The sequence below is a fragment of the Theropithecus gelada genome, chromosome 3 (assembly GCF_003255815.1).
Source record: "Theropithecus gelada isolate Dixy chromosome 3, Tgel_1.0, whole genome shotgun sequence".
In the NCBI taxonomy this organism is placed as follows: Eukaryota; Metazoa; Chordata; class Mammalia; order Primates; family Cercopithecidae; genus Theropithecus; species Theropithecus gelada.
The window spans coordinates 154,526,984-154,543,636 of NC_037670.1; the positions used below are offsets into that span (position 1 = coordinate 154,526,984).

The following is a 16,653-nucleotide window of genomic DNA, read 5'->3' on the forward strand; positions in this document are numbered from 1 at the left end:
ATTTTGGAATTATTTGTATCACCTCTCTTGGTTCAGATTGTAGACAGTTTATGTCATAGGGCCCATTTTCTGTCACTAGATTCCTTCAGTAGGTCCTACATCTTCTCTAAAACATATTTCTACCAATTAAAATTGTGGTGTAGTGAAAACAGTAATGGTGTAATGAAAACAATGGTTTTTATTATAAAATGGCAGACTTAACATACCCATTTACCTTCCCCTACTTCTCAGATGTCATTGGAAATGACAAAACAAACATAAGACAGAGAATAAATCATTGTAATTAAAAAAAAAAAAAGAAAAAGAAAAGGGAGACTTTGAAACTAGATTACTTGTGTCTGAATCCAGGCTTTGCCCTTTAGCATGACCTTGGGCAAGTTGCTTATTCTTTTTTTGCCTCAGTTGCCTCATATGTAAAATTAGAATGATGATAATAGTATCTGCCTCCTAGAGTTACTATGAAGATCAAGAGAGACAGTATGTACAGAGCACTTAGGAGAGTTTAGTTACATATAGCAAATGTTGAATTAATGTTTGCTATCATTATTGTTATTGTTATAATGCCAGAAGTTTTTAGAAATTTTAGGGTACTGGAAAACAATTGGAATTATATCGATGGAGGAACCATCACAGAATAAAGTGCAACCCAGAATAGATGCTCCTGTTGCATGGTAGAGGTCAGATAGTGTCTTAATAGGGCTCTTTTCTTAAACTCTAAGCATAGAGGCAGCAAGTATAGGAACATGGAGCAGTTTGGGGGGAAAGTGGAATATCAGGGCAGGTAATGAAAAAGTTGCCTTCAAAACAGTTACTTCCCCTACTCCTTCTCTCCCTTCATATAAAGCGCCCTAGCAGTGGCATTAGTTCCAGGATAAGGCCCTGAGAACAGTTCAAGGAAAGTAGATTTGCCTTGGGGAGGATTGGGCAGGCACTGGATTAAGACTGGAGGAAGGTGGCCAGGCGTGGTGGCTCACGCCTGTAATCCCAGCACTTTGGGAGGCTGAGGTGGGCGGATCATGAGGTCAGGAGATCGAGACCATCCTAGCTAACATGGTGAAACCCCATCTCTACTAAAAATACAAAAAATTAGCTGGGCATGGTGGCGGGTGCCTGTGGTCCCAGCTACTCGGGAAGCTGAGGCAGGAGAATGGCGTGAACCCGGGAGGTGGAGCTTGCAGTGAGCCAAGATCGCGCCACTGCACTCCAGCCTGGGCAACAGAGCAAGACTCCGTCTCAAAAAAAAAAAAAAAAAAAAAAAAGATACTGGAGGAAGAGTGCACAAAGCAGAGCCTTAGCGAATGGACTTCTGTAGTAGATGGATGAGAAGAGTGGAATGAGAGGAGAACAAGAAAAACAGCTCTGTCAAGGATCCATATGCATTAAAGGACAATACAGTCAAAATACAGCCTGCCAATTTTGGCAGTAATAAGATCAAACTGCTTTCTTTTCTCCACTTGTAAAGGGAAACCTGTTTGTCAGTGTGCCACTTACCTGCAGAGACCCACACTCAGACCTTCCATCCCTCCATTTGGGTTTTGGAGGCAGATTAATACAACTGTTGAGGAAACACATGTTTCTTATAATAACTAAACAATGTAGTCCTTCATTTATAATATGAGTAGGTGATAAAGGCTTACCTACATTTGAGGGAAACTAGACTTAGAAGAGACTAAAATAAACAAATAAAACAGCTGCCTATGGTAGAAACAGAGATAATGAAGAAGTAGAGTGGAACTTGAGGAAGTTCTAATCACAGGATGTATCGTTACAGAGCCAAGAGTGAATTAGATTCATAAATTTAAAAAACCAGCTTCCTGGCTGGGCGTGGTGGCTCACACCTGTAATCCCAGCACTTTGGGAAGCCAAGGTAGGTGAATCACTTGAGGCTAGGAGTTCAAGACCAGCCTAGCCAACCAACATGGTGAAGCCCCGTCTCTACTAAAAATACGAAAGTTAGCTGGTCTTGGTGGCACACACCTGTAATCCCAGCTATTCGGGAGGCTGAGGCATGAGAATCACTTGAACCTGGGAGGCAGTGGTTGCAGTGAGATGAGATTGTGCCATTGCACTCCAGCCTGGGCAACAGAGCGAGACTCTTGTCTCAAGACAAAACAAAACAAAACAAAAAATGTTTCCATGGATAAAAGGTAATGATTAATGAATTAGTTTTATATTGAATTGATTGCTGACATTAAAATTCAGTTGGAGGGTTAAACAAGACACTTAAGACCAGTTACTTTTCATAAAAATAAAATAGAGGAAATTTGCAGACTATAAAGAAGACCTACAGATAGAAAGTACATGAGGAAAATTCATCCTTTGAGGATAGATCTGAGTGATCAAGTACCCATTTCACAGGAGTTACAGAAGGAAAGATCAGACAATGGAACGGAGAAAATTTAAAAATCTGAGTTTTGGCCGGGCCAGTGGCTCAGACCTGTAATCCTAGCACTTTGGGAGGCCGAGGTGGGTGGATCACGAGGTCTGGAGTTCAAGATCAGCCTGGCTAAGATGGTGAAACCCCCGTCTCTATTAAAAATAGAAAAAAATTAGCCAGGTGTGGCAGGTGCCTGTAATCCCAGCTACTCAGGAGGCTGTGGCAGAGAATTGCTTGAACCCGGGAGGCAGAGGTTGCAGTGAGCTACGATCATGTCACTGCACTCCAGCCTGGGTGACAGAGCAAGACTCAAAAAAAAAAAAAAAATCTGAGTTTTCACGTATAAAGGGCATGCCAAGGACCAAACAGGAAAAAATGCAAAAACAAACCAACAAAAAGTACCTCCCTATACATTACTAAAGCACTTACTATTTCAGAGGTAGAAAACAAGTCACGTAGACTCAAAACTGAAAATCAGACTGGCATGGATTTCTCACCTGCAGCATGGTTTGCTAGAAGATAAATGCCTTCAGTGTTCTGAGGGGAAATTATTCTCAAGAGAGAATTCTGTACCCAGCCTCACTAATGTTTAAGGGGGGGAGTCAAAATAAGATCTCTGAAAGTTTGTGACATACCCCCATTTTGTGACATACCCCAAATTATTTGAAGATATACTCTGGTAAAATGAAAAATCCAGCCTGGGAGTGGTAGCTCACGCCTGTAATTCCAGCACTTGGGGAGGCTGAGGCAGGCGGATCACGAGGTCAGGAGTTCGAGACCAGCCTGGCCAACATGGTGAAACCCCGTCTCTACTAAAAATACAAAAATTAGCCGGGCATGGTGGTGGGCATCTGTAATCCCAACTACTCAAGAGGCTGAGGCAGGAGAATCGCTTAAACCCAGGAGGCGGAGGTTGCAGTGAACCAAGATCACACCACTGCACTCCAGCCTGGGCAACAGAGCAAGACTGCATCTCAAAAAAAAAACATTATAAGAAAAATGAAATACACTTACCATTCATTAAGTGGAAGTGGATCATCATAAAGGTCTTCATCCTTATTGTTTTTACATTGAGAAAGCTGAGGAGGAAGAGGAAAAGGAGGACTTGGGCTTGCTGTCTCAGGGGTGGCAGAGGCAGGAAAATTTGCATATAAATAGACTTGTGCAGTTCAAATTCATATTGTTCAAGGGTTAACTGTGTAACATTCTGTAACTAAAACAAATTGAGAGTAGTGCTAAAGGTCCTAGAATTTTTTGTTTTAAAATTTACAGGTGTAATATTATCTACTAAAAGAAAAATTCAAATAATATAGAAATACATAGGGTGAAAAGTGAAGATCCTTATTGTAAGCATATATAACATTTCTGCAAATCAAGTTCAAAAAAGTTCAATGAGAATGGGTTAGAGGCTTGAGCAGGTGTTCTTAATCTGTTCTTGCACTGGTATAAATAAATACCTGAGACTGGGTATTTTATAAAGAAGAGGTTTAATTGACTCACGGTTCTGCAGGCTGTATAGGAAGCATGGTAGCATCTGCTTCTGGAGAGGCCTCAGAAAGCTTTTACTCATGGCAAGAGGCAAAGTGGGAGCAGGTGTCTTACATAGCAGGAGCAGGACCAAGAGGCGGTGGGGGGAGGTGCTACACACTTTTAAACAACCAGGTCTTGTGAGAACTCAGTCACTATACAGTACCAAGGAGGTATGGTGTTAAACCATTCACGAGAACTTCGCCCCCATGATCCAGTCACCTCCCACCATGCCGCATCTCCAACACTGGGGATTACAATTGAACATGAGATTTGGGTGGGGACACAGATCCAAACCTTATCAGCAGGCATTTCCCAAAAGAAAAATTCAAATGGCCAATAAACATGAAAAGGTGCTCACCCTCATTGTAATGAGAGAAATGAATATTAAAACCACGAGAGCTCTACAAACAGGAATTGCTAAATTAAAAAGACTGACAATGGCGATACCAAATATTGGCAAGGATGTGGAGCAACAGGAATTCTCACATGCTGCCCTTGGATATGTAAATTGGTACAGCCATTTTGAAAAACATTGTGGCTTTACCAAATGAAGGTGAAGATTTACACACATTAAGATTCAGAAATTCCATGTTTAGATTTATAACCAACAGAAATGCGAGCCCCTGTGAACTTGCAGCGTGTGCAAAAATGTTCATAGCAACATTAAGAACCACAAATTTGAAACAACCCAAAATGCCTCTTCACACAACTTAGACTGGATAAATACATTGTGATATATATTCATACAAATAAATAATATTTGGCAAGGGAAATGAACAGACCACCTCTGCTCCCCTAGAACAGGGATGAATCTCAAAAACTTAATTGTGAATAAAAAAGCCTGGAAAGAAAATATACTATATTATTCTACATACTGTTCTATTCAAATACACTTTAAAACCAGGCCAAAATAAACAGTATTGTTTAGAGATGCATACCTAGGTATAATAAAGCTATAAAAAGACAACAGATTTTTACGATTGCCCTAAAAATCAGGAAGCAGGATACTCTAGAAGTGAAGGGAGGTTGGAGGGTGTGATCAAGATGGGCAGGCAGAGGATTTCTGGGTGCTGACAGTATTCTGTTTCTTGACCTGGATGATGGTTATTTGACCTATTTTAATAATTTGTTAAGCTCTTTATACAGTATTCTGTTCCTTGAGCTGGATGGTGGTTACTTGAGCTGGATGGTGGTTACCTGTTCTCTTTTTAATAATTTGTACATTTAAGGCTGGGTGCCGTGGCTCACGCCTGTAATCCCAGCACTTTGGGAGGCTGGATCACCTGAGGTTGGAAGTTTGATACTAGCCTGACCAACATGGTGAAACCCTGCCTCTACTAAAAATACAAAATTAGCTGGGCCTGGTGGCGTAAGCCTGTAATCCCATCTACTCGGGAGGTTGAGGCAGGAAAATCGCTTGAACCCGGGAGATGGAAGCGGTAAGCCAAGATCACACCATTGCACTCCAGCCTGGGCAACAACAGTGAAACTCCGTCTCAAAAAAAATAAATAAATAAATAATAATAATTTGTACATTTATAGTTATGTAAATTCTAATGCATGCCATATTTAACAATAAAAGGAGTTAAATTTAAAAAGCAAAGATCCTGCCTCACATCTTCACTCAACCACCATTAACAGGCCAGTCTTTCCAGATGTGGTTCTTTCTGAAGAGTGTTAAAAAAATAAATGTTTGTTTTCCAGAAAGTATTAGGGGTAATAAGATACAGATCTTTGTAGGGGAAAAAAGAAAGCTTATTTCAATAAAATCAGAAAAGTGGGAAAATAAAGCAAGAAAGAGTGGTAAATAAAAAATACATAAGATTGCAGGGACAAATCTAAATAAGAAGAAATCAAGATCAAATGGACCTTATCTGTGGAATGTATTTAGTTTACTACTTTAATAGGCTTAAAGAAAAAGTGTGACTTTGCTGTATTAAATAAAGCATTTAATAAAATTTGATATTTAATGTGCTCATTTTGTTAAAATGCAACCAATACCCTTATGACATATATGCTTTTCTGTATGTTACATTTGAATACAAACTTTGTGTTGGGTGCACAGTGGCTCATGCCTGTAATCCCAGCCCTTTGGGAGGCTGAGGCAGGAGGATCTCTTGAGCCCAAGAGTTGGAGACCAGCCTGGGCAACACTCTGTCTCTAAAAAAAAAACTGAGAAATTAGCCGGGTATGGCGGCACACACCTGTGGTCCCAGCTACTTGGGAGGCTGAGATGAGAGGATTACTTGAACCTGGGAGGTCAAGGCTACAGTGAGCAGTGATTGCACTGCTACATTCCAGCCTGAGCAACAGAGCAAGACCCTGTCTCAAAAATAAATAAACAAACCCGACATCCATTCCTGGTAAGGGAAAACATTCTTGTGCATCCAGGGATAAAAGATTTATGACAGAATACTATAGAAAACCAGTAGTAAATATCATATATGATGTATCATTTATTGATAAGAAACCAATAGCAAACAATATATAATGGCAAAACCTTACCAGTATCCTCATTAAAGTAAAAAAAACAAGACAAAGATGTCAACTGTCATCTCCACTATTCAACCTTGTTCTGGAGTTTTCAGCCAATACAGTAGAAGACCAGGAAAAAAGAAAAAAAAAAAAAAAGAAAAAAGCACACATATTGGAAAGGAAGAGCTACAGTTGGCATTAATAACAGATTATCTGATTATCTACCTATAAAATTCAAGATAATTCATGGTAACTAATACTAGAGTTCAGAAAATTGACTGGACAAAAACTTGTAAAAACCACCGTCTTATATATTAACAGCAACCAATTAGAAAATAAAAGAAGTATCTAGTTACAATTGTATGGAAATAGATAAATTACTTAGAAATAAAAAAACAAGAAAACAATGAAACTATTGATGAAATACAAAAACTAGCTTGGGCGACCAGGTGCCATAGTTCATGCCTGTAATCCCAGCGCTTTGGGAGGCTGAGGTGGGCGGATCACCTTGGGTCAAGAGTTCAAGACCAGCCTGGACAGCATGACGAAACCCAGACTCTACTAAAAATACAAAAATTTTCTGGGCGTCGTGGCGCACGCCTGTAATCCCAGCTACTCAGGAGGCTGAGGCAGGAAAATTGCTCGAACCCAGGAGGCGGAGGTTGCAGTGAGCCAAGATAGCGCCACTACACTCCAGCCTGGGCGACAAGAGTGAGGCTCCGTCTCAAAAAAAAAAAAAAAACAAACCAGACGCAGTGGTCCCTGCCTGTAGTCCCAGCTACTCTGGAGGCTGAGACTGGAGAATGGCTGGAACCCGAGAGGCGGAGGTTGCAGTGAGGTGAGATCACTCCACTGCACCCCAGCCGGGGGACAGAGCAAGACTCCGTCTCCAAAACAGAACAACAACCCCCTCCCCGAAAAAAAAAATAGCTGGTTGAATTCGCGTGCGCCTGCAGTCCCAGCTACGCCAGAGGCTGAGGTGGGAGAATCGCCTGAACCCGGAGGCGGAAGTTGCAGTGAGCGGAGATCGCACCACTGTACACCAGCCCGGGCGACAGAGCGAGACTCATCTCAAAAAAAAAAAAAAGAAACTTTATTCACGGACATCAAAAAAGACAAGAATAAATGGCTAGGGATTATGTTCCTTAATGGGTTATCCCAGATAAAATCCTCAAGGGACTTTTAAAAAATTGAATTTTAATTCCCGTAGAACTTCCGGTTTAACAGAAAAATTGCAAAAATGGTGGAAATTCTCCCGTATCCTGGCCGGGCACGGCGGCTCACGCTTGTAATCCCAGCACTTTTGGAGGCCGAGGCGGGTGGATTGTTTAAGCTCAGGAATTACCAGCCTCAAGACCAGCCTGGGCAACCAGGCGAAACGCCATCTGTACCAAAAATACAAAAAAAAAATAGCTGGGCGTGGTGGTGCGCACCTGTGGTCCCAGCTACTCATCAGGATGCTGAGGTGGAAGGATTGCTTGAGCTCCGGAGATGGAGGTTGCAGTGAGCTGAAATTGCGCCACTGCACTCCAGCCTGGGCGACAGAGCGAGACCCCATCTCAAAAAAAAGAAAAAAAAATTTTATCCTGTATCTACCCAGATTCCCCAAATGTTATTTTGTCTTTTACTTTATCCTGCTCCCTCACCTCTCTCCCTTCCCCCGTTTATACACAATACGTATGTGCATGCATATTTTTCTGTTTCAACCATTTGGAAATTGCAGACGTGATGTCTTCCTCTCTCTCTCTTTTTTTTTTTTTTGAGACAGGGTCTCGCCCTGTTGCCCAGGCTGAAGTGCAACGGCGCGATCTCAACTCACTGCAGCCTCCGCCTCCCAGGTCCAAGTGATTGTTCTCTCTCAGCCTCCCGAGTAGTTGAGACTGCAGGTGTGCGCCACCACACCCTGTATTTTTTTAGTAGGGTCAGGGTTTCACCATGTTGACCAGGCTGATCTCGAACTCCTAACCTCAAGTGATCTACCCGCCTTGGTCTCCCACAGTGCTGGAATTACAGATGTGAGCCACCGAGCCCAGCAGATGTCTCTTTTTTTTTTTAAATTTTTTAAAAATTAAATTTTTTTTAGAGGTGAAGTTTTGTTCTATCACCCAGGCTGAAGTGCAGGGGTGCAATCATAGCTTACTGCACTCAAGCGATCCTCCAGCCCACCTTAGCCACCCATGTAGCTGGGACTACAGGAATGCACCACCATGCCCGGCTGATTTTTTTTTGGCGGGGTCAGTAGAGATAGGGTTTCACTATTTTGCCATATCTCTTTATGTCTGTGTACCAAAGTGTTTGCGCCTGAAAAACAGACATTCTCTTCCATAACTGCAGAACCTGTATCAAAATTAGGCATCAACACTGATTATTAACCCTATAAATAATGGGTAAAATTAATACTAGTATATAAGTTACAGACCTTGTTTCGGATTTTGCCATTATTATTTTGCCACTATCCTCATATTGTTCTTTTGGTTTGTTTGTTTGTTTTGAGATGGAGTCTCGCTCTGTCACCCAGGCTGGAGTGCAGTGGTGCAATCCCAGCTCACTGCAACTTCCACCTCTCAGTTTCAAGTAATTCTCATGCGTCAGCCTCCCAAGTAGCTGGGATCACAGGCGCCCACCACCACTCCCGGCTAATTTTTGTATTTTTAGCAGAGATAGGGTTTCACCATGTTAGTCAGGCTGGTCTCGAACTCCTGACCTCAGGCAACCTGCCCGCCTCACCTCCCAAAGTGCTGGAACTATAGGCATGAGCCACCGTGCTGGGCCAATAATGTTCTTTAATAGCAGTAAAAAATCCAAGATTGTGTGTTGCATTCTGTTGTCATGTGTCTTTAGCCTCCTTCAGTGTTGAACAGTTTCTCAGCCTTTTTTTTTTTTGACACTGATATTTTTGAACAGTTGCAGGCTAGGTACATTGTAAAATGTCCCTTTGGGTTTCTCCCCGTTTTCTCATAGTTACATTCAGCTTATGTATCTTTGGCAGGACTACCACTGAAATAATATTGTGGTCATCTCATTGCACATGATGTTGATTAATTTGTCCCATTACTGGTGATGTTAATTTTGATCACCTGGATAAGATGCTGTCTGTCCATGGGACTTTTTATAGACTTAACAAACTCATTCTAAAATTAATTGCAAAAGTAAATGGAGAAAAATAGCTGGACGTTTTTGGGAAAAAGTAATACAAAAGGGAATTTGTTCTAAATATTGAAAGATAGTTCAAAGCTATAATAATTAAAACAATGTGGTAATGAGGGCTAGGCATGGTGACTCACACCTGTAATCCCAGCACTTTGGGAGGCCCTGTGGTAGGAGATGCTTATATAACCAACAAGTAATATTGTGGGTTAGTGTGAATGGATTGCTTTGGTCTGAGCAACTTAGGCTCTGGGAGTAGTAAAAAGTTCTACCTACCGTTTGGGGGATATGGGAGAGCTAACTGGATCAGACTTCCTTGGCTTTCCTTGAGACTTCTAGGTCCAACAGAAGACCTGTCTTTTGTGGTAGAGGTAATTGTGGCCTTTATATTTGGAAAGAAGTAACCAGTTACATTGATTTGTCATTTAGGCTGTTTGATATTTATAACTAATGAATACTTTTAACAATAAGTTTTTTTTTTTTTTTTAAATGGCCTCACCACAAATGTTCATTAGCACATCTGGAGGTGGCTACATCTTGTAAGTAATAGACTTATTAAGCAATAAATGTTATGTACTACTTTATTTACAAGCTTTTGCATTTAAGCTTCTGTGATGTTCTTTTTTATATTTACATATTGTTTATATATATTTACATTCATATATTCTTAAAAGCAAGAAATTTTGTGTCCAAGGGCATTAGACCTGAATATTGGGATTTTCCTAATTCTACTCTAGAACCTGTCGATTTAGTATATGATAAAGATGGCATTTCAAATAAGTATAGGAGGGGTGGCTTTCTTTAAGTTGTTTGGGAACAGTAGCCTGTTTATTTTGGGAGGAAAAATTAGAGCCCTACCTTATACAACACACAAAAATATTAATTCTGATGTATTCAAATTCTGAATATAAAAAATCAAAACCTGAAATTATTCAAAATAAATGAGAATATCTTAATCATTTTATAATGATGCAGAGGTGAATGAAATACAGAACAAGGGAGCTGTAAAAGACAAGATAGAGAGACTCAAAACCTCTGTATGTTAATAGATGCCATAAACAAAAGACAAGGAGCAAGCTGGAAGAAATAAATATAAATAAAGAATTTGGAGTCGGGCAAGGTGGCTTATGCCTGTGATCCCAGCACTTTGGACGGCTGGGGCAGGAGGATCATTTGAGCTTAGATTAGATGTTCAAGACCAGCCTGGGCAACATAATGATACCTCATCTCTACAAAAAAAATTTTAAAAGTAGCTAGTTGTGGCTCATGCCTATAGTCCCAGCTGCTTTAGATGCTGAGGTGGGAGGATCACTTGAGGAAGAGAGGTTGAAGCTGCAGTGCGCTGTGATTATGCCACTACAGGGTCTCACTCAGCCTGAGTGACAGAGTAAGACCCTGTCTCAAAGGAAAAAGAAAAAAAACTTCCACAATGGTGAGAAGACAATCTAATAGATCTAAAAAGTAGGCAAAGGAGATGATCGGGGAGTTCCAAAAAGAAGAAATACAAATGGGCCAATAAACATGTGAACTAGTAAAATAAGGGAAATGCAAATTAACCTGACACCAGTTTGTACCCATCAGATTGGCACAAATTTGAGAAGGTTAAAGAGCATGAAGAAGTAGGCACTCGCATAACATTGCTGGGAGTAGAAATTGGTCCATTCTATTTGCAGAGCAGTGTGGCTCTGTAACAGTATTATATCTATACACATTTTTTTGTTTTGTATTTTTTATTTTTTCTATAAAAATTTTAAATGCATATTCCTTTGACCTAGAAATTCTACTTCCAGTAATTCTCATACATTTGCATACAAATATATGTAGAGGAAGCTTTGTTACAATATTATTTGTTATAGTGGAAACATTGGAAACAACCTTCTGTCGCATTATCTCAGACAGCTAGCTTCTTTCTGCCTTTGGACTAGAAACTAAAACCCGTTTCCCTGGTTACTATAAGTTCCTGCTTTCTCCCTGGGGTAAAGAGCAACTCCTTGTGACATGGAAGAGAGGATGGGTCAGACTTCACAGGGACATAATCCTTTAGCTTCATGTTCCCTTCTGGATATTAAATGTTTACCTGTGAATACAGGCTCTGTTTTAATTTTTTGCTTTTACATTTTCCACTGGGAGCTCCTGAATCAGGTAAACCAATTCTATGGTAGATTTTATTAGCAGCAAGTAATTTTTAGGAAAATGGGATTTGCACATGGAGAATTTGGGGGAGGATTTAGAGAGCTGCTTTAGAGCCTGAAACACAGTTTCAGTTTTGTCAAGGTTGAGGAGCCTGTGCTATATTTCGCCTAATAAAAATTAATGCTTAGTCTCCATGGCATTAACCCAGACAAATTCCCATGGTTTATCTAAAATGAAATGACTTTTAGTCACTCCTGGGCTATAAATATGAGAAAGAAATCTGTAGTTACTGGCGAGAGAGAAAGAGGAGTTGCCTTTTTACTCTCAGCTATGAGATTCCTTGACAAGATGTTTAATATTTATCAAATATTGATTAGATGCTCTTTACCCAAAAATGTGATTTGCAGAGATCGTGAAATTATTAACAGAAGCCAACAGTTGGGCTGGATCAGCACTGTGTCAGAAATAGGTGAACCACAAAATTAAAATTCTTCCAGTATCCACATTTAAAAAAGTAAAACAGACAGGTAACATTAATTTTAATACTTTTATTTAACCCAGCATATTAAAAATACCATTTCAACATATAATCAATATAAAAACTAATAATTTTACATTCATTTTTGGGTACTAAGTCTTTGAAATCCAGTGAGTATTTTCCATGTGAAGCACAGCTCAGTTTGGACCACCCACATTTCAAGTGCTCGGGAGCCATGTGTTATGGCTCATGGCTACTGACTTGGGCTGTGCAGGCTGGACTGTAAGCTCCCGAGGACAGAGGTAGTCATTGCCTTATCATTGTACCCCAGCACCTAGCACAGTACGTGGTACTTACTACATAGCCAGTGTCCAATAATAACTTTTTTTTTTTTTTTTTTTTTGAGATGGAGTCTCACTCTGTCGCCCAGGCTGGAGTGCAGTGGTGCAGTCTTGGCTCACTGCATGCTCTGCCTCCCAGGTTCACGCCATTCTCCTGCCTCAGCCTCCCGAGTAACTGGGACTACAGGTGCCCGCCACCACGCCTGGCTAATATTTTGTATTTTTAGCAGAGACGGGGTTTCATCGTGTTAGGATGGTCTCGATCTCCTGACCTCATGATCCACCTGCCTCGGCCTCCCACAGTGCTGGGATTACAGGCGTGAGCCAATGGGCCCGGCCCGAAACCATCTTTTCACAGACCCCTCAACTGTGTAATCCATGTGAATTATATTTGTCACGGAAATAGTTGGCAGTAAACTTGTAACATTACCTTCCCTGCTGTACAGCCATTTAGAGAAAAATGTAGAATAGACTGCATTTCTTTTCATATTTGCCCAAAAGCAGCTTTAAAAATTATCTGTTGGCTTCAGGTAATACAACAAATGACAGAGATTTTTTAGAGTTGCTGTCTGCTGACCATAGCAACTCTGTTAGATTTCTTCTTTAAATTTGTCTTGCTAATTCTTAGAAAGAAGCATTTGTGTCTTGAGAAGAAGATTGCGTAATCCAACACCCATTCCCTAAACCGTGTATCTCTTAGGCATAAATAATATCAAAGTCCACTGAGAGTTGGACACTGTTTTAATCATCCCTGTCACTGTTTACTTTGGCCTGATGTTGAAGTCAATCAAACTTTTAGTACCTGTTACAGATCTCCAACTGTTTAGGTGTTGTGGGTGATACAGGATAATTATTATACATGATCTTTGCCCTTGAGGAGCTTATAATCTATTTGGAAAAGAAAAACAAACTGACAAAATGCATAGAGAAAAATAAATGCCAAATAAGTTGATTTCCCGTTTATCTAGTGTTTGCTGTGTGCCCGAGGCTTGGTTATACAAAGGTGAATACAAATGTATTCCTTTTCCCTCAAATAGCTCACAGCCTCCTAGAAAGTTACATGTGTAAGCCAATAAACGTTTCAACATGACAAATCTAACAAATCTTTGAAGTGCAGTAATAATATCCCAATATGCAAATGAGGAAGCTGAGACTAAGTGAAGGTCAGTGACTTGCTCAAAGTAGCAATTAGAAAGAATCTGGATTCAAACTTAGACATTTATAGGAGCTCTTATTTTTTCTTCCACACCACACTTTCTGTTTCAAGAGTCCTAAAAAGAGAAATTGAGTTCGTCATTTAAGGCAAATCATAGCTCAGTAAATTTGCCAACTGATTATAGTTTGTCTGATATTCATGTATTTACATAGTTAAGGTGTGATCTTATTGTATATGTATACACTAATATATGAGTAGTATGGTACTGAACTGGAAGGGTCCTAGGGTTTTATTGATGAGAAGGGTGGTGTGCACTAGACTTAGGTATTTCCACAAGTAGGGATTCATGGGTAGGTAGGTAGACTAGGCCAAGGTATAGGGGAGGAACTCTGGGCTTTCCAGGCAGAAAGAAGTGTGAGAAGTTGACAGTAGGACAAGGTTAGTAGGAGAAAAGCTCTAACATGTTGGGCAGGGGACTTGGTACTTGAGTGGTGAGGAACCATCAAAGACTTTCAAACACGACTAACAGGTTGGACGTCAGTGACTCAGTGATTCACTGTTTTTTAGTTGCTCTCAATCTGTGCACAATTTCAGTTCTTGTTTAAAAATATAACCTTAGAAAGTGAGATTTTGATTTTAAAAAGCAAATATAGAAGGCCTATGTTAGGTTGGTAATAAATGTTTGTATAACATATTTATTAGGTGTCTAGTGTTGTCCTAAATATTAACTTTATACTAGTATCTATTACCAACATATAAAAGTACATTCATCTTTTTTTTTTTTTTTTTGAGACGGAGTCTCGCTCTGTCGCCCAGGCTGGAGTGCAGTGGCCGGATCTCAGCTCACTGCAAGCTCCGCCTCCCGGGTTCATGCCATTCTCCTGCCTCAGCCTCCAGAGTAGCTGGGACTACAGGCGCCCACCACCTCGCCCGGCTAGTTTTTTGTATTTTTTAGTAGAGACGGGGTTTCACCGGGTTAGCCAGGATGGTCTCGATCTCCTGACCTTGTGATCCGCCCGTCTCGGCCTCCCAAAGTGCTGGGATTACAGGCTTGAGCCACCGCGCCCGGCCAGTACATTCATCTTTAGGGTCACAACTATAGTAGCTTCTTATTCCATCCACTATGTATTTAAGCATCTTTGTTTCTAAAGTTAGGCAAGGGTTTGTGTAGATTGGTACAAACATTTTAAGGATAACAGAAATTATAATAAACTTTTTTTGTGTTTTTTTTTTTTTTTACTCTAAAATAACCTTGAAGTAATTTTTAGTAAACTAGTTGAGGCTGGACGTGGTAGCTTACGCCTGTAATCCCAGCACTTTGGGAGGCCAAGGCAGGCGGATCACCTGATGTCAGGAGTTCGAGACCAGCCTGGCCAACATAGTGAAACCCCGTCTCTACTGAAAACACAAAAATTAGCCAGGCATGGTGGCGGACACCTGTAATCCCAGCTACTTGGGAGGCTGAGGCAGGACAATCACTTAAACCTGGGAGGCAGAGGTTGCAGTGAACTGAGATCGCGCCACTGCACTCCAGCCTGGGTGACAGTGAGAGTTGGTCTCAAAAAAAAAAAAAAAAAAATAGTTGATATAATTTAGACTTCAGGACACTTTCAAATATAAATTGTAGAAACAGCTTTTCTTAGTAAAGCTCTTAATAGGATGAAAGATGCTCTCTAAGATAAATGTAAGGAGATTCTTTGTTAACCACCATAAATCCAGGATGTTAAAGTCAAAATTTTACTGTAACTCCTTAACAGCCAGTTTTCATTTTAAGTGTATAATTATATCTTGTGGAAAAATCATAGATTTTATGTGTGTGTATTTTTATTTATACATGACTCATTCACATTCGTGATTATATTTATTTAGTTCTCTAATGTTCACAGTTTAATTTAGTTGGCCTGTGTTTTTTTCTCCTCTGAGGAAATTAGAAAATTTGTCCTGTTAGCTTTTGGATTATTAAACCCTTCCTCCTTCTTTTCTTGAAAATTTCAAGTTATCAGCCATTTTCTTGAATTTATCATGCTTTTTACAGTTATCAAAATCTGAAGGTAGTCATAAAAAATAGAAGTAGAGACTAGCTCCTTAAAATCTTAAGTAGTATGTGTGAATAAGAAGTGTTATTAAGAGGTATATCCATGTTATAAATCTAAACAAATAAGAAGTATATCCATGTTATAAATCTTTCCTGATCCCCTTTTAAGGCTAAAATGATTGTTACCTAATTTTGTTTGTGCTTTTAAACTGGTAGGACACCTGTGGAAAACTGTCCTCTTCTCTCCTAGGCCACAGACCTCCACCAGCACGAAGTGGACATCGTTGCGTGGCAGATAATACCAACCTATATGTGTTTGGAGGTTATAACCCAGATTATGATGAATCGGGAGGGCCTGATAATGAAGACTATCCTCTCTTCAGGGAACTCTGGAGGTATCATTTTGCTACAGGAGTATGGCACCAGATGGGCACAGATGGCTACATGCCCCGGGAATTGGCATCTATGTCACGTGAGTGCAAGCAGTTCGTAACTCCTGACTTTATGAAATGTCTGAGAAGCCAGGTTCAATGTCCCATATTCCTTGTTAATAATTTATAACACCGTATTGTGATTTTGCCCTGTTGGTGGATAGGCTTTTTACTGGGGTAATAACATAACATGGTGATTCTAAATTATTTGGGTCCTGACTTTGAATTCAGCTTGTCAGGTGAGTTTTAGCTTTAATTTCCTAACTTGTAAAATGGGATTAATAATATCCTAGAGGGTTCAATATAAAGTATCACGTATATGTTAGGCAAAATGTAGTAGAAGGTCAACAAATGGGGCTTAGGACAATGACAGTTAATAGCTGTTGAGCAAAGTACAGGCATACCACGATACAGAGATATCGTGGTTTAGTGCCAAACCACCACAATAAAGCGAGTCACACAACGTTTTTGGTTTCGTAGTGCATATAAAGTTATGTTAACGCGATGCACTAGTCTCTTTAGTGTGCAATAGCATTATATCTAAAAAAGT

General features: G+C 40.2%; 1 protein-coding gene across 2 annotated transcripts in view; it reads left to right on the forward strand.

Annotated features, from left to right (window-relative positions):
- The window catches only part of KLHDC10 (kelch domain containing 10), a 70,087-nt gene that overhangs the window by 35,045 nt on the left and 18,389 nt on the right, over positions 1–16,653 (forward strand). For both annotated transcript variants that reach the window (XM_025380114.1, XM_025380115.1), the window contains one exon: positions 15,923–16,144. In XM_025380114.1, the coding sequence (XP_025235899.1) occupies positions 15,923–16,144 (222 nt within the window). The remainder of the gene's footprint in view (positions 1–15,922; positions 16,145–16,653) is intronic.